The following is a 25,218-nucleotide window of genomic DNA, read 5'->3' as shown; positions in this document are numbered from 1 at the left end:
AGCATATTCAGTTATCAGACACGACTGGAACTTCAAATAGGACTGACTTCTATGGTCAGATGAAACTAAAAAATGAGCTTTTTAGCAGCAGACACTCAAGATGGGTTTGGTGAACACAGGGATAAAAAGTACCCCTTGTGTACAATGAAATATACTGCTGTATTTTTGATGTTGTGGACCTATATTTCTGCTGGAGGTCCTGGACATCTTGTTTAGACACATGGCATCATGGATTCTATCAAATACCAACAGATAAAAAATCAATAAGTGACTGACTCTGTTAGAAATCTTATAATGGGCCATGTTTGGATCTTCCAACGTACAATAATCCAAACACAAACTTTAAAAACAACACAAAAATGGGTCACTGAGTACAAAACCAAGCTTCTGCTATGGCCATTCCAGTCCTCTGATCTGAACCCTGTAGAAAATGAGTGTGGTGCATTAAAGAGGAGAAGCACCATCATGGAGCTTGGAATCTAAAGGGTCTAGAGTGATTCTGGATGAAGGAATGGTCTCTGATCTCTTGTCAGGTGTTCTCTAACCTCATCAGGCATTATAGAAGAAAATTTAGAGCTGTTAAACTGGCAAATGGAGGTTTCAAAAAGTATTGAATACAAGGGTGCCGTATTAGAGAAAAACATTTATTTCATAATGATATTTCCCCCCATTTTAAATACTTATTATCCAATAAAAGGTTCGATTTTTTGGGATTTTTTTAAATAAAAGACCAAAAGGATTAACAATGCAGATTAATTTTCACAACCTTCTTTGATCATATTTACTAAGGGTGCCAATATTTTTGACCATGACTGTGTGTATATATATATACCTTGCTACACTGCATTAGGCTAACCGAGTCTTGTCATTTGCACTTATATATTGTTGCTCTTTTGTTAGTTTTGACTGCTTTTATTGTCCTCATTTGTAAGTCGCTTTGGATAAAAGTGTCTGCTAAATGACTAAATGTAATACAATGTAAATGTAATTCCCGACAGTTAGACCTAAGTGTAAAACCATTTAATCCCTTATATAGAGGAGTAGAAATGTGCAGTTCTGTGACATAAATCTTGTTTCTAGAAACAAAAGATTAAGAGTTATCCTAGTCACCCAATGTAATCATGCATTTCATTCAAGATTCAAGGTGCAACACCAAATATGGACTCTAAAAAGAGTTATTATATGACTTTTTAGATGCTTCTGTAATGTGAAAATTTTCAGAATAGATCAATTTAATTGACTGGACATGGTCTGGATATGACATTTGGAACTGGGTTAGTAATATTAGCAATGAATGAAATGAAAGCCATTTTGATGAAAGATAACGCAGACAAATATTTTGTTTCTTTGGAATAACATGCATCAATGAATCTTGCACAGTATGTGCATTAATAAACTAAACAAAGTCACTTTTGTTTTTTTGTTTACTTATGTAGACATGCTGAGTTTGTTAATGGGGTCACAACTGTACCCGCATATCTTTATGAGTCAGAAAAGGCAAAAAAAGAAATGTGTTTCCTCCCTGTTAGTGACGTCAGTTACAGATAATTGCCTACAGCAATGCCATACTATAGGAAACGGTGCCTTTTCCTGTTACTATAGGGCATATCCTAAAATAAAAAAGAGCTTCCCATGTCCAGTGATTCCTTTGGGTTAAAGCTGCTTCTTAATAATCCAGCCAACCTGCTTTATTTTTTTTCACTGAAATAACGTTGTAGTCTTTAGGAATTGTTGAATAGTTTAAAGTGATCAGCTCTGTTTACTTCCATTCAGCAGACACACTGTGGCGGAGGAGGTGCACATTCAAGATATTTGCAAGGTCTTTTTTTAGACAAAAAGGAAGTTTCTTTCTAATAAGCTCTGTAGTAGGTGCAGTGCTGTGGAAAAAAGCAACAAACCACAAAGGCTGTGTGGTAAAGTGAGAGAGTGTTGTTGGCGCGATGGTCTTGAGTGACCTGCATGTATAAAAAGTCAGCAACAATATGATTTAACACACAAATGTTCAGTTAGTAATTCAGTTTATTAATTAAAATCATAGCAGTTCTTCCACCCTGGTAATAAACGCAACCCTGTTATAGAGCCTAAACTTTCCTTTTTATATTTAAGAAAGACTTTACAGACTAGAAGTTTTTATTTGAATAAATGTTGATGTGATTTCAGCTCCTGCATATGAAGAGCAACAAGTATTTGACGGTGAATAAGCGTCTCCCAGCATTGCTGGAGAAGAACGCAATGCGTGTCACTCTTGATGGGACGGGGAATGAGGGATCTTGGCTTTTCATCCAACCTTTCTGGAAGCTCAGAGCCCGTTTTTTTAATGCCATGCATTTACCTGCACACCTAATAATTACATATCATAGTCTATACGAATATAGACACGCATACTCAGCGCACACACAGCCCACATACCCACTCGCAAAGTTAAGTAAAATGCATGCAAATGACCCTATACACATATAAACAAGTTTGCCGAGCTAATCCGACTTTAAATGTTTATAGATTGCTTCTCCCTTGTGTAAACTGATAGAGATGTACATATTTGCTCTTTAGATATCTATGGCTGTGACAGTCATATTGAGCCCCTCACTGAATCGTTTGTACTCAATTTCAGGTGGTAGTTGGAGATAAGGTGATCATGAATCCTGTGAATGCTGGACAGCCTCTTCATGCCAGTAATTACGAGCTTCCCGATCACCCAGGGTGCAAAGAGGTGGGCCTGTTTGAGAAGACATGATCAGTTTGCCTTGAAGTCCTTTTGTCAACATGCCTGTGAAGTAGACAGATGGATTGTGGTTGATTACAAGACAAATTTACTTGTGGCTTAACTTAAGACTGTGAACTAGTTGCTGTCATTTCTCCAAAATGTACATGTTTTCTGAGATTAATAATGGTTCTGTGAAGGAAAGTCCACAAAATAAGCTGAAATAAGTGCTGTGTGCCACTGTCTTCTAATAATGTAAGACTGCTCCCTACAGATCAATTCAGTCAACAGCAACACCAGCTGGAAGATCAGTCTCTTTATGATGTTCAGTGACCATAAAGATGAAGTCCTTAAGGGAGTAAGTGCAACGAGCACATGCAAAAGTCATTATTACAAACTTGTGCTGTAGTTCGTACCAACAAATCTATGCTGTTTGCTGTTTTTAAGCTGTATTGCATGTTTTCAGCTTTTGCATTCACCATAGCCACATTTTCAGTTTTATGATATATATCCAAAGCCAAGCCAGTTGTGTTGATATCTCATAATAAAAGTCATATTCATGCATAGGGAGATGTGGTGAGGCTTTTCCATGCAGAACAGGAGAAGTTTCTGACCTGTGATGAGTACAAGTCTAAGCTGCATGTGTTCCTGCGCACAACTCTGCGTCAGTCCGCTACTTCAGCCACCAGCTCTAATGCATTATGGGAGGTTGAGGTAAGAGCCTCCTCATAGATTGATTTAGCAGATTTCCTGCTAAGTCCTGGTAGGATTTAGATTCGGATGTGTGTGGGACCATGTCCTCAAAAAAGCCAAATTAATTTGTATTACAATTAGAAATGTATTCAAAATAGATTAATTTTTTTTATTTTAATTTATATATTATATCATGTAGTGTTTTTAGAAGCCTGTTACCTGATTCTTTTTATACGATGTGAAGTTGCAATCATGAGATACATTTATCAATTTGAACTTTTAAGGATACATTTTTTCTATTTGGAGGTGGAAAGGTGCCTCCATAGTGACATAATGTTTGCTTGTTGGTTGTAGGTGGTTCACCATGATCCGTGCCGTGGAGGAGCAGGACATTGGAACAGCCTGTACCGATTCAAACACTTGGCCACAGGAAACTATCTTGCTGCTGAAGTAAAACCCTCCAGATTTATAGTAATCTCATGTATGGTTTGTTAATATTAGAAGGACTTATTTACATATATATACATCTGTGTTGCAGGAGAACCCAGGTTATAAAGAAAACAGCAATGATATAGAGGTAGGTTAAAATGTTATGTTCTGTATGATCTATTGCTATATGGCATGGTAACTAATGGAAAAACTTTCTGGTAGACATCTCACTGTATAAGACTTAGATCAGGAGTTCATGAGATGTTAAAAATTACATGCAAAGACTGTTCCTATCTTATGTGTTCTCCTTTTCTCTCAGAAAAGTCACTTACTTGTACTTTGTCTATAGGTGGATAGTAGCCGAATCAAGAGAAGCCTAGGAGAGAGGATAAAATACAAGCTAGTTGCAGTGCCTCATGGGAATGACATCGCCTCTTTGTTTGAGCTGGACCCCACCACACTGCAGAAAACTGATTCATTTGTGCCACGGTATTCAATTCTATGCTTTACTCTCTCTCTGTTTGTTTTGCTGCGTTCTGTGGGATAAAGGAATTTGTTTGATTAAGATCCTGATTAAAGGATTCCTGCTGCATATTCATCTTCTCAATTTCCAACAGAAATTCTTATGTCCGATTCCGTCACCTGTGCACAAACACTTGGATCCAAAGCACCAACATTCCCATCGACATTGATGAGGAGAGGCCTATTCGATTAATGGTGAAGAACTTTCTCTGTACAGTCTGTCTAAGTTTTAGTATATTTACAGTAGGAAATTTACAAAATATCTTCATGGAACATGAACATGAATAATTTTGACCCATACAATGTATGTTTGTCTATTGCTACAAATATACCCCAGCGACTTAAGACTGGTTTTGTGGTCCAGGGTCACATTTAATTCTGACTTCACTTAATTTTATACTAGGTAAATTTAAAACATAAGTTGTGTGTTTTACTGCAGCATTCATCTATTTATTTATTTACTTTGCATTTGCTAAGTGTTGCATTAATTAAAAATAATTGAATGAATTTTATTCCACTACCGTTCAAAGGTTTGGGGTCGGTAATATTTAAAAAAAATTTTTTGAAAGAAATTTCTTATGCCAAGGCTACATTTATTTGTAACCTTACAGTAAAACTAATACTTTTGTAAAATATTACTACAATTTAAATCCATTTTGTGTTTTGGTGTATCTATCTTAACATATTATATTTTATGTAATATTTTTTATTTTTATGTTATTATATTTATTTTAATGTGTTTTAAAATGTAATTTATACCTGTCATGGCAAAGCTGAATTTATTTATTTGTTTGCTTGTGGAAATTAGATATATTTATTTCAAGATTCCTTGATGAATAGAACACTCAAAAGAACTGCATTTATTTCTATATATATTTATTTTTTCCTTTTCTTTCTCCTCTATTCCTCCTTTTCTTCTGCTAGCTGGGCACCTGCCCCACCAAAGAGGACAAGGAAGCCTTTGCCATTGTCTCTGTGCCGGTCATGGAGATTAGAGATCTAGACTTTGCAAATGATGCCAGCCTCATGTTGAGCACCGTAGTCGACAAGTTCAACTCCGGTTTCCTCAGTCCTAATGACAGAAGGTAGAGTTGACACGACACACAAGCACCAAACCAGAGTCTCAGCCTGAAGTTTTAGGCCCTAAATAGCTGTGGTTTTCACTTTGTAAATATTTGTAAAGTAAACCTATTGTAGAATATACTGTGTCGGAGCTTCATGCACCCTCTCTATGCACAGGTATGCCATTAAACTGCTGGAGGATGTGGTTTTCTTTGTCGTCGATCAGTTTAACAATGGCCAGCCAGCCCTGGAGGTGACGATGAACAAGCCCAACCGAGAGAGACAGAAACTCATGAGAGAGCAGAACATTCTCAAACAGGTAAATTGGCAGATTATGGTGTTGTCTACAGTTGAAACATCATTGTTGGTGAATGATCTAGTGGATGATTTTGCTGTCTCTATTTCTGCTTAGATATTTGGGATCATTAAAGCCCCATTTAAACAGAGGGGCACTGATCCGCCTCTGCTAACGTTGGATGAGCTGTCTGACCAGAAATACGCCCCCTATCAATACATGCTCAGACTGTGCTACAGGGTGCTGCGTCATTCACAAGAAGACTACCGTAAGAATCAGGTACTCCAATCCATACTAGCACAGGTGCACAAGAATGGTAAATTGTATGAATGGCATTCAGACTTCCTGTCACACTAGAAAGAGCCACAAGACAGCATTCAAAGATGGGGATTTGCCTTACAGGAACACATAGCCAAGCAGTTTGGAATGATGCAGTCTCAGATCGGCTATGATATTCTGGCTGAGGACACCATCACAGCCCTGCTACACAACAACCGCAAACTGCTGGAGAAACACATCACTAAAACCGAGGTGGAGACTTTCGTCAGTCTGGTTCGTAAGAACAGGGAGCCCAGGTTAGTGTTTCCATCAGATGAACCTTAAAATTATGAATTTTAAAATTGTGGTTTACAGGTCTGAAAAAGAAGTGGAAATTAATTAGTGCTGTCAAACGATTAATCGCATCCAAAATAAAAGTTTTTGTTTACATAATATGTGTGTGTGTACTGTGTATATTTATTATGTATATATAAAGACACACACATACAGCATTTATTTTTTAAATATCTACATGTATTAATGTGTATATGTTTATATTCATATATATTATGTCATATATAAATATATTTAATATATAAATGTAACATTTTTCTTAAATATATACATGCATGTGTGTGTATTTATATATACATAATAAATATATACAGTACACTCACATATATTATGTAAACAAAAACTTTTAATCGTTTGACAGCACTAAAATTTATTTAAAGTTATAAACATTTGTTGTGCTAGGATTGAAAATGCAAATTTGTGAGTGTAATGTCAATGAAAAAATGTTAATTGGCTGGAAAAGTCATGAAAAGTAATTGCTCAAATTGTTTGGTAATTAATTTATTGGTACATTTTTGAAGCTCCTTATTTCCTGCATAATTTTTTCTGCTGTGCCTAAAAAATGCAGAGGTTTTTGTTTTTACACCGAACATACAGAATAAATAATGTTTAAGTATTAATGTTTATTTCATACATGGATAGAGCTTAAATTGCTTATAATGTGCATTTGAAAATGAAAAAACCCACAGCCATCTTTGCAAATTTGTAATGAGAATAATTTATAAATCTGCTGTCAATAAAAAAGAAGCTTTAAGATCTCCCTGTGGTTTCTGCTAAAATAAAAGCTTTATGGTTCAACATTTGAAAGCAAAAAATTTAAGACAGCCACCAAAATGTGTATATTGTTATAATGTTACTGTTGTTACTATAATGATTATTATATTATAAAAATATTGAATGGGGGTGGGGAAAAATAAAGTCCTTTTTTTTGTCCATAGTTTATAACACACCTGTGTCTGTAAATGTCTATTCCATGTTTATGTTTTGATTTCCAGGTTTCTGGACTATCTATCGGACTTGTGTGTGTCCAATAATGTTGCGATCCCAGTAACTCAGGAGCTGATCTGTAAATGTGTGCTGGATGCCAAAAACCAGGATATTCTCATGAAAACTCAGTAAGTCTACGAAAAACGACGTAGTGTGTCTGTCATGGGTTATGTGCTCTTAATCGTTTGACAGCACTAAAATTAATTTAAAGTTATAAACATTTGTTGTGCTAGGATTGAAAATGCAAATTTGTGAGTGTAATGTCAATGAAAAAATGTTAATTGGCTGGAAAAGTCATGAAAAGTAATTGCTCAAATTGTTTGGTAATTAATTTATTGGTACATTTTTGAAGCTCCTTATTTCCTGCATAATTTTTTCTGCTGTGCCTAAAAAATGCAGAGGTTTTTGTTTTTACACCGAACATACAGAATAAATAATGTTTAAGTATTAATGTTTATTTCATACATGGATAGAGCTTAAATTGCTTATAATGTGCATTTGAAAATGAAAAAACCCACAGCCATCTTTGCAAATTTGTAATGAGAATAATTTATAAATCTGCTGTCAATAAAAAAGAAGCTTTAAGATCTCCCTGTGGTTTCTGCTAAAATAAAAGCTTTATGGTTCAACATTAGAAAGCAAAAAACAGCCACCAAAATGTGTATATTGTTATAATTTTACTGTTGTTACTATAATGATTATTATATTATAAAAATATTGAATGGGGGTGGGGAAAAATAAAGTCCTTTTTTTTGTCCATAGTTTATAACACACCTGTGTCTGTAAATGTCTATTCCATGTTTATGTTTTGATTTCCAGGTTTCTGGACTATCTATCGGACTTGTGTGTGTCCAATAATGTTGCGATCCCAGTAACTCAGGAGCTGATCTGTAAATGTGTGCTGGATGCCAAAAACCAGGATATTCTCATGAAAACTCAGTAAGTCTACGAAAAACGACGTAGTGTGTCTGTCATGGGTTATGTGCTCATGTGAGTTCTGTGTGTGTTTGTTAAGGCGGCGAGCCGCTAAAGACACACAGCACACCTCTGAGTATTTGGAAGAGTTTGGAGAGGAGGATGAAGTTTGGCTGATCTGGTCTGAGAAGGAGAGTGAGACCCATGAGAAGAGCATTCGACAGCTTGCCCAAGAGGCCCGACAAGGGAATGTGCATGACGAAAATGTGCTGACATATTACAGGTAATGAAAAGGAGAAACAACCAGGCCTGTTAGTTGATTAAACCCTTTATTAAATTATCATCATAAATGGCATGCTGCAATAATGTAGTACAGTCAGCTGTATAGACTTATAGCTGATTGTACTAAATGAACATGTTAAATTGACAGCAGATTATTTTACTATTTTATTATTGCTGGCAATATTTCTTTCTTTTCATCTGCTTACAACTGCACAAATATATATTGTTTTTTTTCCAGGTACCAGCTCAAACTGTTTGCACGAATGTGTTTTGCATGGACACCAAACTGAAGATCCTGGAGATATTACAGGTAGACGCTGTCGAAGATGGCAACAGCTTTATGCTGTCAGTGCTGGCAATATCTGAAAATCCTAATGGTTTTGTGCAGTTCATCCTCAGTGTACGTCTGGACTATCGGCTTTCCTTCTTGCTCTCCGTCTTCAAGAAGGAGTTTGTGGAAGTCTATCCTATGGGTGATGCAGATGCAACGCATCATACAGAGCATGAGGGTAATGATGTTTAGATAAATAGTCTAAATGAAACTCTTGTAAGTGTCACAACCTGACTACTAATCAAATAACATTTATAATATTAATATAATCAATCAACAATCTCTGAAATTGCATTATATTCAAATAACAACATAACAATTCTTCCATGTACTAATCCCTCTACTCTATTTTTCATCTTTGTTTTTGTGTTTGTCTCAGAGCCTCGTTCTGGTGAGAGTGGCAATGTTTCATCATTTCTTGATTCTTAAAATGAATTCCTTAAAGGTGTAGTGTGTAATTTTTTTTGTTAAAATACTTTCTCCTATCACTAAATATATGCTGAATATGTAAAGCAACTATTAGTAAGTAATTTTTACATTGAAAAAACGGTTTTATTTCTGCAGCGTCATTTGATGCCGCTAGTGGCTCAGAAATTACACACTTCAACTTTAATGGATGACCATTTTAAATATAATTCAATTTAGGCTAGAAGTAGAAGTAGTCATGCTTGAATTTGTTTTCTGATTGTACATTTGTGTAATTTATTTATTTATTAATATTTTAAACAGCTTCCATCAACCTCCAGTACATTGGAGAGCAGGCAGAGGCCATGTTTGGAATTGGGTATGTTAATGAACAATTAATTCTATTTCCACACGACTGTTCATCATGTGTGTGACCCTTGTGCTATGTGACCTCTCTTTGACTTTACTCTGACCGTACAGTAAAGGAAACAGCATTCTGGAAGTGGACGATGAAGGGGGACGAATGTTTTTGCGTGTTCTGATCCACCTCATCATGCACGACTACCCTCCGCTGGTTTCCGGGGCCTTGCAGTTGCTCTTCAAGCACTTCAGTCAAAGACAAGAAGTCCTCCACACCTTTAAACAGGTAGAACGTACAGCCCGTTTAAACGTATACAAACAAATTGCTTTTATTGGTAAAAAGGTGTGCTTAGACAGCTCCAGGTAAAAAATCTGCAGGTATACCACATCCCTAGATGTGCAAAATGTGCTGACCATACAATTTACATTTTATTGCTCATTTGCATGCAGCAAATCACCGTTCCTGTGGCACAAAATGAAAAAGTACTCTTTCAAGTGGTTGAAATGCAAATGCTTTTGTAAAGATCAAAATTGTTGATGACAGTTTTTCATCCTGCCGTGTTTGTTCTCCTCAGGTCCAGCTTCTCATTTCAGCTCAGGATGTGGACAACTACAAACACATAAAACAAGATCTGGATCTTCTGCGCACCATGGTGGAGAAGTCTGAGCTTTGGGTCATAAAAAAAAGTAGCTCTGGGGGAGATGGGAAGAAAGACAAGAAAGACAAGAAAGACAAAAAAGAACTTGCACCAGTGAGTCATGCATGTGGGATTATGTATAACAGGATAATTAGGTGAAAGAAGCTTATTTTTATTTTCTTTTTCATGCAGGCATCTCCAGAGGAGGAGACCGATACAAAGAAACAGAAGGTTGAAACGAGCAATGAAAGCTACCAGAATGTCAAAGAGGTGATGGTTTTGCACATGTTCTTAATGTATTTGTCTGTTGATCAATAATATATTAGATTAATTACAGTGGGGTCTAAAAGTCGGAGATAGTATATTGCACTACTGTTCAAAAGATTGGGGACAGATTTAAAAAAAAAAATTTTTATACTTTTGTTCAGCAAGAATGTGTTAAATTGATCAAAAGTGACAGTAGACATTTATAATGTGGCAAAAGATATATATTGCAAATAAATGCTTTTGAACTTTCTATTCATCAAATAATTCTGTAAAAAATTGATGTTTTCCACAAAAATATCAATCACTGCAACTGATTTCAACATTGATAGTAATTATACGAATAAGCAAATTAGAATTATTTTGGAAGGATCACGTGACACTGAAGACTAAGGTAATGGCTGTTGAAAATTCTGCTTAAATTTAAATTGTAATGTTTCACAATAATACTGTTTTTTACTGTATTTTTTATTTAAATACCTGCCTTGGTGAACATAAGAGACATCTTTCAAAAAAATTACTGACTGACCTCAAACATTTGAACAGTATATGATAATAAAAGTTATTACTTTTTTGTATGCACATACAGTGGGGCAAAAAAGTATTTAGTCAGCCACCAATTGTGCAAGTTCTGTCTCTCATAGTTGAGGTATCCCAATGATGAAAATTACAGGCCTCTCTCATCTTTTTAAGTGGGAGAACTTGCACAATTGGTGGCTGACTAAATACTTTTTTTTCCCCACTGTATATGCACATATATGCAGCTTTTTAATTTTCTGTTTAGTGTACAGTATATATAAATGTGTATAGATGGATAGAAACTTGGTAAATGAACAAACCAGTATTTTTGCAATAATTAAATCTTTTCTCTGATCTCCAGATTTTAGAGCGTTTGAATAAAATGTGCAGTTCAGGTGTATTTAAGAAACAACAAAGGCTATTGAAGAACATGGGTGCCCACAAAGTTATGCTTGACCTGCTGCAGATCTCCTATGATCGGGTTTGTGGTCTTTTTTGAAGCAGATAAAATCTATGGTCGATGTGAAGCATGGTCTTGGCCTTGTCCTTCACTAAACGCATGATTTTTAAATTTCTTTTAACAGAATGACACCAAAATGCTTGAGATCATCAAGTACACGCACCTGTTCTTACAGAAGTTCTGCACAGGGAATCTGGAGAACCAAAACCTCCTCCATAAACACCTCAACCTCTTTCTCACACCTGGGGTGAGTGCAAAGCGTGGCGCTTAAAATAGCCTAAGATGTTTATCATGCTTTCATGGTGTTCTCTTTTCTGGTTTTTGTTTTGTCTCTCTCAGCTCCTAGAGGCAGAAACAATGCAGCACATTTTTTGTAATAATTACCAGCTCTGTTCTGAGATCAGCGAGTCTGTGCTGCATCATTTCATCCATTGCCTGGCCACACATGGCCGCCACATTCAGTACCTCAACTTTCTGCACACCATCATTAAGGCAGAGGGGAAATATGTGAAGAAATGTCAAGACATGATCATGACTGAGGTTTGTTATTGTGATCGAAATAAAGTAACCTTGAGTTATTGAACAGCGTGTATTCTTTTTAACCATTTGTAATCATTTTAAGAAATTGTGAGATTTAAGAAATTTTCAGAAAAACAACTTTAATTGAAATATTAAATATTGAAGTGCTGATTTGAGATTTTGCGATATATTTGTTTCTAATATTCTATTAATATTTTATGCTATTCATTTTGAGATGCTTTTTTTTTTTATTGGTAATTTTTCAAGGAAATGTCCATTCAATTGATGGTATATGCAGTGTACAAGACATCAGCATGACCTGTGTTCTCTGTTAGCTCACAAGTGCGGGTGATGACGTGGTCGTCTTCTACAATGATGACACATCATTTGACACCATGGTGGAACTGATGACACAGTCTAGGGAAGGGGTGAAGGACGACAGCCCTCTGCGGTACCATATTTCTCTGGTAGAGCTGCTGGCTGCATGTGCAGAGGGCAAAAACGTCTACACTGAGATCAAGTGCACATCTCTGCTGCCCCTGGAGGACATGGTGAAAGTAATCACACATGAAGACTGTATCACAGAGGTAAATCAGATGATGGTAGACATGAAATGAAAGTGCTTATTTTTAAAATGTGTCATGTTTCTTTTTTTCCACTTATCCTGAATCATTATCTTCAGCCTCCCAATATTTGTTTGTTACAAGAGCCAGTTAATGGATTACTTTATAATTTATAGCATGAACATGTTTGGGGGGGAAAACGAAAAGCCGGCTGCATATGACTGATCAAAAAATTTTGGAATCTCCTCTGTGTCATGCAGGTGAAAATTGCATATGTAAACTTTGTGAACCACTGCTATGTAGACACAGAAGTGGAGATGAAAGAGATATACACCAGCAACCACATCTGGAAGCTGTTTGACAACTTCACTGTAGATATGGCTAGGGTGAGTCCACTGATGCTAGATAAGATGTGTGTAAGAATAAGGAGTTTCATTAACTTGGTTTAATTGGAATTCCAGGTGTGCTCCAACCGTGAGAAACGCATGTCAGACCCTGTGCTGGAGAAGTATGTGATTCAAGTGGTTTTAGACACTGTAAATGCCTTCTTCAGCTCTCCCTTCTCAGAGAACAGCACCAGCACAGAGGTGAGGCATCAATAGTAATATTTCTGGTCTCTGCCACTTCAACCTTTATTCATTGTGATTTACGACAGATTTCTACAGAAGTTTCTGTTTAAATGAAGAATTGATGCATTTGAGAAATTTAGTGAAACAAAACTATTAAAGGATTAGTTCACCCAAAAATGAAAATTAGCCTGTGATTTACTCACCCTCGAGTCAGCCTAGGTGTATATGGCTTTCTTCTTTCAGATGAATCCAATCGGAGTTCTATTAAAAATTGTCCTGGCTATTCCAAGCTCTATCATTGCAGTCGGCGGGTGTTTCTGTTCAACAGTCCAAAAGACGTCAAATAAAGCATGCGCATCCATAATAAAACGTGCCTCACACGGCTCCAGGGTGTGAATAAAGGCCTCCTGTAGCGAATCCATGCATTTTTGTAAGAAAAATATCCATATTTCAAACGTAATAAACACTTCTCTCTCACTTCATCTAACTGTCAAAAGCGGAAGCCATTCTGGCGGATGACGTAAGACGTCGGCGTTGCGTGATTAGAGACGAACGCGGAGAGAGAACAAAACTAAACGCCGGTCACGAATTAGAAATACAAACCGAGGATTTGTAAAGTGAAATTTTGGAGGATTTTGATATAAGCCAAGAGGAGACTGGTTTTCCTTTGCTAAAGTAAGGAAACTTTGCTTCCTTTGCTCCTGTAAACAAACTCGCGAGACTAGCATATCTCAGAGGCGCGCGCTGTGCATACGTCCTACGTCATCCGCGTATGACAGATAGCAGAAGTGAGAGAAAAGTGTTTATTACGTTTGAAATATGGATATTTTCTTACAAAAATGCATGGATTCGCTACAGGAGGTCTTTATTCACATCCTGGAGCCGTGTGAGGCATGTTTTATTATGGATGCACACACTTTATTTGACGTCTTTTGGACTGTTGAACAGAAACACCCACCGACTGCAATGATAACGCTTGGAATAGCCAGGACAATTTTTAAAATAACTCAGATTGGATTCATCTGAAAGAAGAAAGTCATAAACACCTAGGATGCCTCGAGGGTGAGTAAATCACAGGCTAATTTTCATTTTGGGGTGAACTAACCCTTTAAAACTAGAATTGTATTCAAAGGAATTGCCAAAAAAAATCTTGATTCAACACTATTCCCATTTAATTAGAATATGTTCCAGGTAAATACACTTCTGTTCAAAGGTTTGGGGAAGATTTTTAAAAATGTTTTTGAAAGAAGTTCATTTATTGGATCAAAATTACTGTAAAAACAGTAATATTGTGAAATATTATTACAGTTTCAAATAAATTTTTTTATATATGTTGAAATGTTATAAAATAAAATTTATTCCTGTGATGGCAAAGCTAGCTTTTCAGCAATCATTACTCCAGTGTCACATGATCCTTCAGAAATGTTTCTAATATGCTGATTTGGTGCTCAAAAAACATTTATTATTATCAGTGTTTAATACAGTTGTGCTGCTTAATATTTTTGTGAAAATCATGGTACATTTTAATAGGATTTAATTAAAAAAGAAATTTATAACAATGTACAAGCCTTTACTTTCACTTTTAAACAATTTAATGTCATTGCTGAATAAAAGTATTAAGTTAAAGTTCACATTTAATTCTCCAGGTTTCTCTTTCTCCCTCTCATTTTCTCTTTCTTTTGTCTTATTCAGGCTCATCACACCATTGTTAAGCAGCTGCTGCAATCTACTATGCGTCTGTTAGATTGTCCCTGGCTACAGCCACAACAAAAAGTCCAAGTAGAATCCTGCATCCGAACTCTGGCGGTGACAAGTAAGTCAACTTGTTTGAGAGTAGATGGATTCTAAGGCATAAAAAAAGTAAAAAAAAATTATTATACAGGCCTAAAATGTGGCAGGAGTTTCAGTTCTCTTCTCATATATAGTAAAGGTTTTTGAAGTATGACCAGACAACTTATTTGTTTACCTGACTGTTCCCACAGCAAAGAGTCGCTCCATCCCTCTGCCGGTAGAGTTGGAGGCTCATGTCAATATGATGTTGAGTCTCAGTAATGCCCTCACACTGTCTCGCTCCAGCCTCAGCAACAAAAGCCTGTCACGCCTCACACGGCCTGCTGCTCCCACCAACTCCTGGGACTACAAGAACATCATTGAGAAACTACAGGTGCCTATATGCATGTGTGATTTAATCTCCTTTTAGATTTTGGAGCCAAGTGACTTCCAAAAGTAATTGATATTAAAAAGGTCTTAAGCAACTTGTGCATGACACTCCTGGACTGTATTGCATATGACACAATTCAGACTTGACTTTAGTTTGTTTGAGTTATATTTCTATCAATAATAATGTATACTGTAAATGTAGTGTATTAATGTTTCTGTAACACTCTTAGGATATCATTAACACACTGGAGGAGCGTGTGATGCCGTTGGTTAATGCAGAGCTGTCAGTGCTGGTGGATGTGCTGCACCAGCCCGAGCTGTTGTTCTTTGCTCCAACCGTGAGAAGCGCATGTCAGACCCTGTGCTGGAGAAGTATGTGATTCAAGTGGTTTTAGACACTATAAATGCCTTCTTCAGCTCTCCCTTCTCAGAGAACAGCACAAGCACAGAGGTGAGGCATCAATATTCTTTCAAAGTCTTATTTCTGGTCTCTGCCACATCAGCCTTTATTCATTGTGAATAGCACAGATCTTTGGATTGAACCTTTTCTCGTGTGTTAATTTAAAAAAAACTGCATTTTAGAAATTTAGTGAAACAAAACTACAAAAACTTAACATTTTAGTCAAAGGAATTGACAAAAAACATTTAGAATATGTTCCAAGTAAATACACTTCTGTTCAAAAGTTTGGGGAAGATTGTCTCACATGATCCTTCAGAAATAATTCTAATATGCTGATTTGGTGCTCAAGAAGCATTTCTTATTATCAGTGCTTAATACAGTTGTGATACATTTTTGATTAACAGAAAGTTTAAAATAAAAGTATTTCTTTGAAAAAAAAAAAGTTTTGTAATAATGTAAAAGCCTTTACTTTAGAGCAATGTAATGCCTTTGCTGAATAATAATTAAAAAAAAAAACCTTAATGACCTCAAACTTTTGAACGGAAGTCTGAAATCTGAATATATGAGTTATTTTTTAGAGAAGAAGATAACTTTACAGGAGGAATAATACGATGAATATTATAGCTGTTATATAACGTCTATCATATCACATAACAAATGCTTTTCCGATTTCATAAGTTCACATTTAATTCTCCAGGTTTCTCTTTCTCCCTCTCATTTTCTCTTTCTTTTGTCTCATTCAGGCTCATCACACCATTGTAAAGCAGCTGCTACAGTCTACTATGCGTCTGTTAGATTGTCCCTGGCTACAGCCACAACAAAAAGTCCAAGTAGAGTCCTGCATCAGAACTCTGGCAGTGACAAGTAAGTCAACTTGCTTTCTAAGAAAATAGATGCATTCTAATGGATAAAAAAAAGTTTAAGTTAAAAACAATTATTTTACAGGCCTAAAATGTGGCAAGAGTTTCAGTTCTCATATGCAATAAAGGTTTTTGAAGTACGACCAGACAACTTATTTGTTTACCTGACTGTTCCCACAGCAAAGAGTCGCTCCATCCCTCTGCCGTTAGAGTTGGAGAATCACGTTAATATAATGTTAAGTAACATTAACGCCCTCACACTGTCCCGCTCCAGTCACAGCAACAAAAGCCTGTCACGCCTCACACGGCCTGCTGCTCCCACCAACTCCTGGGACTACAAGAACATCATTGAGAAACTACAGGTGCCTATATGCATGTGTGATTTAATCTCCTTTTAGATTTTGGAGCCAAGTGACTTCCAAAAGTAATTGATATTAAAAAGGTCTTAAGCAACTTGTGCATGACACTCCTGGACTGTATTGCATATGACACAATTCAGACTTGACTTTAGTTTGTTTGAGTTATATTTCTATCAATAATAATGTATACTGTAAATGTAGTGTATTAATGTTTCTGTAACACTCTTAGGATATCATTAACACACTGGAGGAGCGTGTGATGCCGTTGGTTAATGCAGAGCTGTCAGTGCTGGTGGATGTGCTGCACCAGCCCGAGCTGTTGTTCTTGGAAGGCACGGATGCTCGATCACGCTGTGAATCAGGAGGCTTCATATCTAAGTGAGTCACTTCTGTTTAAACTGGGACTACATTTACCATACAGCTTTTTAGCATGCATTTTGTGGCTAGATCAAATAAGCACAGAATTTATGTTGCATAATGCTGTATTACTATTTGTGAGGGTGCGTCGTCATCACCTTGCTCTTTAACTTTGTGCAGATTGATTCAGCACACAAAGGCTCTTATGAATTCAGATGAGAAGCTCTGTATCAAAGTGCTCAGAACTCTACAGGAAATGCTCATTCGTGAACTGGACTTTGATGAGAAGGTGAGATTAGATTATACTATTAATAATATCACCATGCAATCAAACAATTTCTCATACAAATGTAAATGATCAAATTAGCATATTAACTAGATGATGTAAAAAAATCAATTTATACATTTTAATCATTATCTTTCAAAAAAATAGTGAAGTATGCCGTTTTAAAAAAATTCAAAAATATATTCTTAGTTTAACTTAATATTCTAAATAATAAATATTTAATATGAATATAATATTTACAATACAACATACATTCTGTTCTAAGGTATTCCTAAATAATCAGAAACATTTTAGAAATATTAAATTGTTACTTTTTACATGGAGAAAAACTTTATTCATGAGAATTGCATAACCTGCCGTTTATCCTTTTGTTTTTACAAATTGAGGATTGAGTTTAAATTATTTTACAGTGTGTCTGTGGACAGTTGTATTTAACCTAGAATATTGCTAGGTGTTATTTCCAGAGTAAAAAGAAACTTATTTTAATGCCAAAAGTTGTTATTTTTGGGTGGGTTAGTTTGGGCTCTGTAGTCATTGTAATTGATTTAATTTAACAATAAAAGTGCTTTCTTTTGCAGGGCTTTGCCTTAAGGAAGGTATTGCTCCAAAACTACCTCTATACCAACATAAAGAACATCAAAGCAGAGCTTATTGAACATGGAGGAGGTAATTTTTAAATTACTGATGAAAAATCAATTAATTAATATCACACAAAAAAGAGTGTTTGATTTGGACTGGTTTTGTAATTGTTAGCCGGATCAGCACAAAACATTCTTTGTGGATGTCTTGTGTAAAATATTGGTGGATGTCTTGTGTAAAATATTGGTGTGTGTATGTGTTTATTTTTGGGTGGGTTAGTTTGGGCTCTGTAGTCATTGTAATTGATTTAATTTAACAATAAAAGTGCTTTCTTTTGCAGGGCTTTGCCTTAAGAAAGGTATTGCTCCAAAACTACCTCTATACCAACATAAAGAACATCAAAGCAGAGCTTATTGAACATGGAGGAGGTAATTTTTTAATTACTGATGAAAAATCAATTAATTAATATCACACAAAAAAGAGTGTTTGATTTGGACTGGTTTTGTAATTGTTAGCCGGATCAGCACAAACCATTCTTTGTGGATGTCTTGTGTAAAATATTGGTGGATGTCTTGTGTAAAATATTGGTGTGTGTATGTGTATGTGCAGGTGGAGAAGGAGAGAAAGACTGGCTGGCAGTTACAGCATTACAATGTCGTCTGGACAAAGAAGGTGGCACCAAACTCTTCATAGACCTCATAACCAGCTCTAAGAATGAGAAGATCTTTCAGGAGAGCATTCAGCTCGCCATCTGTCTGCTGGAAGGTGGCAACACTGAGATCCAGGTGGGAAAGCAGCTTCCGTAAAAATATAAATTTAGTCATAAATATTGTTACATTTTCAAGGAAAAGCACCCATTATTATATATAAATTGTTTCCTGTTTTTAACAGAACTCCTTCTACAAACTCATGATGGGAGACAACAAGTCGGAGAAGTTTTTTAAAGTACTGAATGACCGCATGAAGAACGCACAGCTGGACATCAAATCCACCATCTCCGTCAACGTGGGAGAAATGAGCAATAAAGCCAAAGATGACAAAGATATGGAGACGGGTAATTTGAAAAAAGTGCATGAAGTGCACGCATGAGAGGAAAGGGTCAAAATTATTCTGTTATTAAGTTTATAAAGTTATGCTACACCTTATATATTTACTATACATTTCTAATAAATGAAATCGTTGAATCTACATCCATTGCTGACTCTGACAATGGTTTCCTATCGGTGCAGGGCCTTCCTTTGGCCAACCTGAGCAGCCACCTCAACCTGAGCAGCAGGAAGTAGATACAGAAATGGGCCCCTCTGTCACCATTATGAAACCTATTTTGCGCTTCTTACAGCTGCTCTGTGAGAACCACAAAATTAAGTTTATAAAGTTATGCTACACCTTATATATTTACTATACATTTCTAATAAATGAAACCGTTGAATCTACATCCATTGCTGACTCTGACAATGGTTTCCTATCGGTGCAGGGCCTTCCTTTGGCCAACCTGAGCAGCCACCTCAACCTGAGCAGCAGGAAGTAGATACAGAAATGGGCCCCTCTGTCACCATTATGAAACCTATTTTGCGCTTCTTACAGCTGCTCTGTGAGAACCACAATCAGGATCTTCAGGTCTGAACAACCCCAGATTAACAATCCGCTTAGCACACTGCTTAAACCACAAAAGAAAACAATAGAGGAAGGAGAGGAAAGCATCTCTTCTATGGTAACTTCAGTATTTTACTTTTAGGACTAGGAGCACATTTTCAATATTTCCTAGAACATGCATACCGTATGTAAGACATTACATTTTCTGTTTTTGAGATTTTTGCTTGTTTTTTAAGCTCACCTTAAACAAACAACAGGAGGAACAACAGGAGGATCCATTAGAGTACTATGACCGTCAAACAGCTCAGATTGAGGTAATAAAAGAAATCTCTTTGTGTGTTGTAATCCATGCTCTTATTGTAATTTCTGATCTCCTGTCTCCAAATAGAATATAAGTGAATGTTGTGGCTAATGTGAATAAAATTAATTTGGGATTATGAGAAGTTGTGAAGTAGTTTCCGTTGGCATGTCACATGCAGATTGTGCGGGAGGACCGTAGCATGGAGCAGATAGTGTTTCCTGTTCACCCCATCTGTGAGTTCCTGACGGAAGATTCAAAGGTCCGTGTGTTTACCACCACAGAGCAGGACGAGCAGGGCAGCAAGGTCACACAATTTTTCGAACAGACCTCTTTCCTGCACAATGAAATGGAATGGCAGAAAAAACTTCGAAGTAAGTATTGGGCTTGGGGTGCTGTGGCTTAGTGAGTTCAAACTGTCCTTAACACAGGTTTATTGTGATGTTTGTGTGTTTTAGGCATGCCAGTGCTGTATTGGTTCTCTCGTCGAATGTCTCTCTGGGGCACCATATCATTCAATCTGGCTGTGTTTGTCAATCTTATCATCGCTTTGTTCTACCCACATGACTCTGGTCATTCTGGTATGTTTATGTGTGCATTATCTGTTGGTAACTTTAGTGTATTAATTGTATAAATGCTGCATTTACCATCAATTTCAAAGCACACAAATATGGACCAACAGTTGGCTTCCTAAATATGCTTTTCCATGTAGTTTTACCAGGTTCTTGTGCTTCCAGGTAGCATAGACACTTCGTTGCTGCTTATGCTGTTCTGGTGCTTCGCTGGACTGGCTGTTTTGGGCCTGTTATCCAAGCGCTATGGGTTCCAGTCCCTCACTGTCGCCATCACCCTGCGCTGCATCTATCACTTTGGCATCGGGCCAACTCTCATCCTGCTTGGGGCTCTCAATGTAAGTCTGACATACCATAATACTATATGTTTTCTTAAATAAAAATGAATGGATTTAATTCCAAATTTCTCTTTTTAACCAGCTGATCAATAAGATAGTGTTTGTGGTGAGCTTTGTGGGAAACAACGGCACCTTTATCATGGGCTATAAAGCCATGGTAATGGATGTGGAGTTCCTGTACCACCTGGCCTATGTGTTAACCAGCACGCTGGGGCTTTTTGTCCACGAGCTCTTCTACAGCATATTGGTGGGTGTTAAAAAATTTATTAAAAAAAATTAAGAAATTAATACTTTAATTCAGCAAGGATGCATTAAATTGATCAAAATGTTACATAGTTGCAAAACATTTCAAATAAATGCTGTTCTTTTGAAATTTTGATACATAAAAAATGAAACCATTTTTACGGTTTACACCAAAATATTAAGCAGTACAACTGTTTTATGTTGATTTTACACTACATTCAATATTTTAATAATAAATTATTTGTTCTTGAGTATCAAGTCAACATATTAGAATAATTTCTGAAGGATCATGTGACACTGAAGACTGGTGTCTGCACAGGAATAAAATATATTAAAATAGAACAAAAATAGCAATAATATTTAACAGTATTGTTGTTTTACTGTGTTTTGATCAAATAAATCCAGCCTTGGTGAGATTTCTTCCAAAAACATTTAAAAATACGGTAGTACAAAACTGTAGCTTAATTGTTTACTTTTTTGCTTTTCTGCAATGTATTAATCGTCAATATTGTAAATATTCCACAAAACGTTTGCCAAGCACCAAATGCCAGGAAAATAATTTTTGGTGAGTAAATAAAACTGAGATGCTGTACTCACCAGTGAAAATCTAATGGTTTTTAAATGAAATGAGAAACTGTGACATGATTTTGTATGACTGAAAGGCATAAATATTCTGCTAATCATTTCTCACTTCTCTTTTACCTCCTTCAGCTGTTTGATCTGATCTACCGCGAGGAGACGCTCTTTAATGTCATCAAGAGTGTGACACGTAATGGCCGCTCTATTCTCCTCACTGCTGTCTTGGCCATCATCCTTGTCTACCTGTTCTCCATCGTGGGCTTTCTCTTCCTCAGGAATGACTTCATCATGGAAGTGGACCGTCTTGCTATCCCAGATACAGGTAAATTGCATACACCTCTTTTTATCTTTGCTGTGTGTCACAAGGCCGCCTGAATAGTTTTTTGCAGAAAGGCATCAAACCCTGCGTTCGTGATAAATTTGAATTACAACATACCATTTTTTATTTATTGATGCCACAGGCTTAATGGCATGTCTTGTCCTATAAGCAGGTATAGATAACTCTATGAGCAGCTGCAGTGCTGATGGAGTGGAGTGCACAGAGGAAACTGGGTTGGTTGCATCATCAGAAGGTGAGTTTGGCATTAAAGACAATATTTTATATTACTCTACTGGCATCAGAACTCAGCTGTGAACACTTTTTTAATGTCTTTGCAGAAGAAGAGGACAACACAGAGAGAGCATGTGACACTCTTCTAATGTGTATCGTTACGGTGCTGAATCATGGGCTGAGGAACGGAGGAGGTGTGGGAGATGTCCTGCGCAAACCCTCTAAGAATGTATGGAGACCCACAATCATATAGGAATGTGCGCATGTAGGAATACAAAACCTAACCAAACTAATACAATGTTGTTCAACTTACAGGAGCCTTTGTTCCCTGCTCGTGTGGTGTACGACCTTCTCTTCTACTTCATTGTCATCATCATTGTTCTCAACTTGATTTTTGGTGTGATTATTGACACCTTTGCTGACCTGCGTAGTGAAAAACAAAAGAAAGAGGAGATACTGAAGACCACCTGTTTCATTTGTGGTAAGAAATTAGATTTAAATCTATTTGAAAGTGTTTATTCCTGTGATGGAAAAGCTGAATTTTCAGCATCATGATCATTCAGAAATAATTCTAACATGCTGATTTGCTGCTCAAGAAACATTTCTTATTATTATCAGTGTGGTGCTTAATATTTTGTGGAAACATTTTTATAGATAGAAAGTAAATAATAGAAATTTATAAAAGGCATTTATTTGAAATACATTATTTTTGTAATGATATTAATGCATTTATTGTCACTTTTGATAGATGTAATGCATCCTTGCAGAATAAAAGTGTTATTTTTTTTTTATCTTACTGACCCCAAGCTTTTGAATTCGCATTGATTTATTTTTCACAATTAAGCACATTTCCAACACTGTTTACTGCACTGCAAAATGGATTTTTGTTATATTTTCATTACTGTGATTTTCAAAAAGACACAATTTGAACATTCCTGAATACAGGCTTTATTTTATTTTTGCAAAATATAATTTCTTACTTTATTTGTTGAGTGTGAAAAATGACCCTAGTATTCCTTAACAGGCTGTATGACAGTCAAATACAAATCATCAGAGAACATTACAGAAAGGAATTGATCTGTATTTGCATTTCAACAGGTCTCGAGAGGGACAAGTTTGATAATAAGACTGTATCATTCGAGGAACACATTAAATTTGAGCATAACATCTGGCACTACCTCTGTTTCATTGTGCTGGTACGGGAGAAAAACAAGACAGATTACACTGGCCCAGAGAGCTACGTGGCCCTTATGATAAAGGTAAATTAATAAAAATGAAAAATTCCAGCTGTTTGGATACTGGTCACATTCTATATATTAACAGCAATTACCATTGTTATTTCCAATGTATTATTTCTATGCTTTTATATTATTGATTAATACTTTGAATAGTCTTTTTTCTTTAATTTTATTTGAATTAATTTTTAGTTATTTTGTTATTTCCTTTGGTCATTTTTATTATTATTATTATTACTATTTTGATATTTCTATTTCGCTTTCATTTATTTAATTCATTCTTGCTTCTCCTTGCATTGGGTTTTGATTCAGTCTTGTTGTCGCCTCTTGTTAGAATAAGAACCTGGATTGGTTCCCACGCATGCAGGCCATGTCTCTGGTTGTAACTGAGGGAGATGGAGAACAGAATGAGATGAGGAACCTGCAGGATCGTCTCACCTCCACCATGAAAGTGGTCACACAACTAACAAGCCAGTTAACAGAGCTGAAAGAGCAGGTACATTTATCAATGTCAGCACTGTTTGTCCAGCATTCATAATGTTGGTACATTAAATTGATTAATGTCTCAGATTTTAGATTCTAAAATAACGGTTGTGTATTTGTTCATTTAGATGACCGAGCAGAGGAAGAGAAGGCAGAGGATGGGTTTTGTGGATGTTCAGTCTGGCTCAAACCCTGGGATGCCTATGCCTCCTAGTGCTGCTGGAGGAAATCTTCAAGTCATCAAGACCTAATTTCTCCAGCTAACCTTGCATTGACTTTATAGAAGCAATAATGTAATCCTGTGATGCTAGTGTACTTCCCACTGTGGAAAAGTTACATTCAACGGATAGACGGATTGGATCTACACTCCCACAAAAGCACTACTGACTAAATAGTCATTCTTGAGGGGCCTTTGATTACCTGAATGGTTTTAGTATGCACAAATTTTATATATTTAAAGTATGTAATTGTTTTGTTTTTATTTTTCTAAGCAGTCTTGTTTGATGTATGGATAAACGTAGCATTACTGTAAGTAAAGCCGATGCGTTTTAGATTAGTAATTGTAGATCAATACAGTCGGATGGTTTGTTTTAATGTGCACTGATGAGTTTGTACATGCTGTATTTATAGGGATAGTCATGATGCACTGGCTTGATATGATTTGGGAAACATGAAGGGGAATATCATGACCATTCTTATGATGAACTAGAAGATGCTAACATGTCACTAGAGTCGAATCTGGGTAGTATAAATGGCATAATATATAGAAGTGTGTTTAAAGTTCATACAGCTTTAATTTAAAAGTCAAAGTGCCTAAAAATACATCAAAAGAACATAACTTTTGCTCAGGAAACTAACATGTTCCTTATTTATCTTATCATAAAAATAAGTGAGGACATGCTGATCGTGGTTTTAATAGACATAGATCTATGAATGTGTCTATTTAATTATTTATTGTGCGACCAGGACTAAGTCAGTTGCATTTTTATGGCCACAAAAAGAATGCTGGAACATACATATATTTTGGCTTCGTTAATAACAGCCAGTGTGTAATTAATCATATTGACATCAAATAATCATCAATTTATTGCTAATATGTTTATATGAAGTGCCTCACCAACTTTACACAAAATACAGAATAAAACATTTGGTTATTTGACGTCTTGTATCATTTAACATTAACAGACTAAGAGAATCGAA

At 36.2% G+C, this 25,218-nt stretch overlaps 1 protein-coding gene across 1 annotated transcript in view; it reads left to right on the top strand.

Annotated features, from left to right (window-relative positions):
• Positions 1 to 25,218, top strand: part of LOC107555587 (inositol 1,4,5-trisphosphate receptor type 3-like) — a gene marked incomplete at its 5' end in the record, with an annotated part of 26,205 nt that extends 987 nt beyond the window's left edge. Inside the window, 52 exon segments of the mRNA XM_016238433.1 lie at positions 2,612 to 2,710; positions 2,976 to 3,059; positions 3,269 to 3,415; positions 3,749 to 3,844; positions 3,933 to 3,971; positions 4,173 to 4,312; positions 4,441 to 4,540; positions 5,270 to 5,430; positions 5,585 to 5,726; positions 5,820 to 5,981; positions 6,105 to 6,277; positions 7,310 to 7,429; positions 8,121 to 8,240; positions 8,317 to 8,452; positions 8,737 to 8,808; positions 8,887 to 9,007; positions 9,209 to 9,220; positions 9,559 to 9,613; positions 9,715 to 9,880; positions 10,170 to 10,346; positions 10,425 to 10,502; positions 11,377 to 11,496; positions 11,600 to 11,722; positions 11,815 to 12,015; positions 12,330 to 12,581; positions 12,818 to 12,943; positions 13,019 to 13,144; positions 14,819 to 14,939; positions 15,109 to 15,290; positions 15,517 to 15,612; positions 15,615 to 15,737; positions 16,430 to 16,550; positions 16,727 to 16,908; positions 17,135 to 17,283; positions 17,443 to 17,551; positions 18,468 to 18,555; positions 18,737 to 18,912; positions 19,019 to 19,181; positions 19,357 to 19,501; positions 19,712 to 19,838; positions 19,957 to 20,034; positions 20,200 to 20,392; positions 20,477 to 20,599; positions 20,756 to 20,928; positions 21,011 to 21,175; positions 21,883 to 22,072; positions 22,239 to 22,322; positions 22,408 to 22,529; positions 22,616 to 22,781; positions 23,399 to 23,559; positions 23,870 to 24,031; positions 24,147 to 25,218. Coding sequence (XP_016093919.1) covers positions 2,612 to 2,710; positions 2,976 to 3,059; positions 3,269 to 3,415; positions 3,749 to 3,844; positions 3,933 to 3,971; positions 4,173 to 4,312; positions 4,441 to 4,540; positions 5,270 to 5,430; positions 5,585 to 5,726; positions 5,820 to 5,981; positions 6,105 to 6,277; positions 7,310 to 7,429; positions 8,121 to 8,240; positions 8,317 to 8,452; positions 8,737 to 8,808; positions 8,887 to 9,007; positions 9,209 to 9,220; positions 9,559 to 9,613; positions 9,715 to 9,880; positions 10,170 to 10,346; positions 10,425 to 10,502; positions 11,377 to 11,496; positions 11,600 to 11,722; positions 11,815 to 12,015; positions 12,330 to 12,581; positions 12,818 to 12,943; positions 13,019 to 13,144; positions 14,819 to 14,939; positions 15,109 to 15,290; positions 15,517 to 15,612; positions 15,615 to 15,737; positions 16,430 to 16,550; positions 16,727 to 16,908; positions 17,135 to 17,283; positions 17,443 to 17,551; positions 18,468 to 18,555; positions 18,737 to 18,912; positions 19,019 to 19,181; positions 19,357 to 19,501; positions 19,712 to 19,838; positions 19,957 to 20,034; positions 20,200 to 20,392; positions 20,477 to 20,599; positions 20,756 to 20,928; positions 21,011 to 21,175; positions 21,883 to 22,072; positions 22,239 to 22,322; positions 22,408 to 22,529; positions 22,616 to 22,781; positions 23,399 to 23,559; positions 23,870 to 24,031; positions 24,147 to 24,269 — 6,870 coding nt within the window.

The sequence above is a fragment of the Sinocyclocheilus grahami genome, unplaced genomic scaffold, assembly GCF_001515645.1.
Source record: "Sinocyclocheilus grahami isolate Dianchi unplaced genomic scaffold, SAMN03320097.WGS_v1.1 scaffold539.1, whole genome shotgun sequence".
In the NCBI taxonomy this organism is placed as follows: Eukaryota; Metazoa; Chordata; class Actinopteri; order Cypriniformes; family Cyprinidae; genus Sinocyclocheilus; species Sinocyclocheilus grahami.
This window is presented reverse-complemented; position numbering and strand designations above follow the sequence as displayed.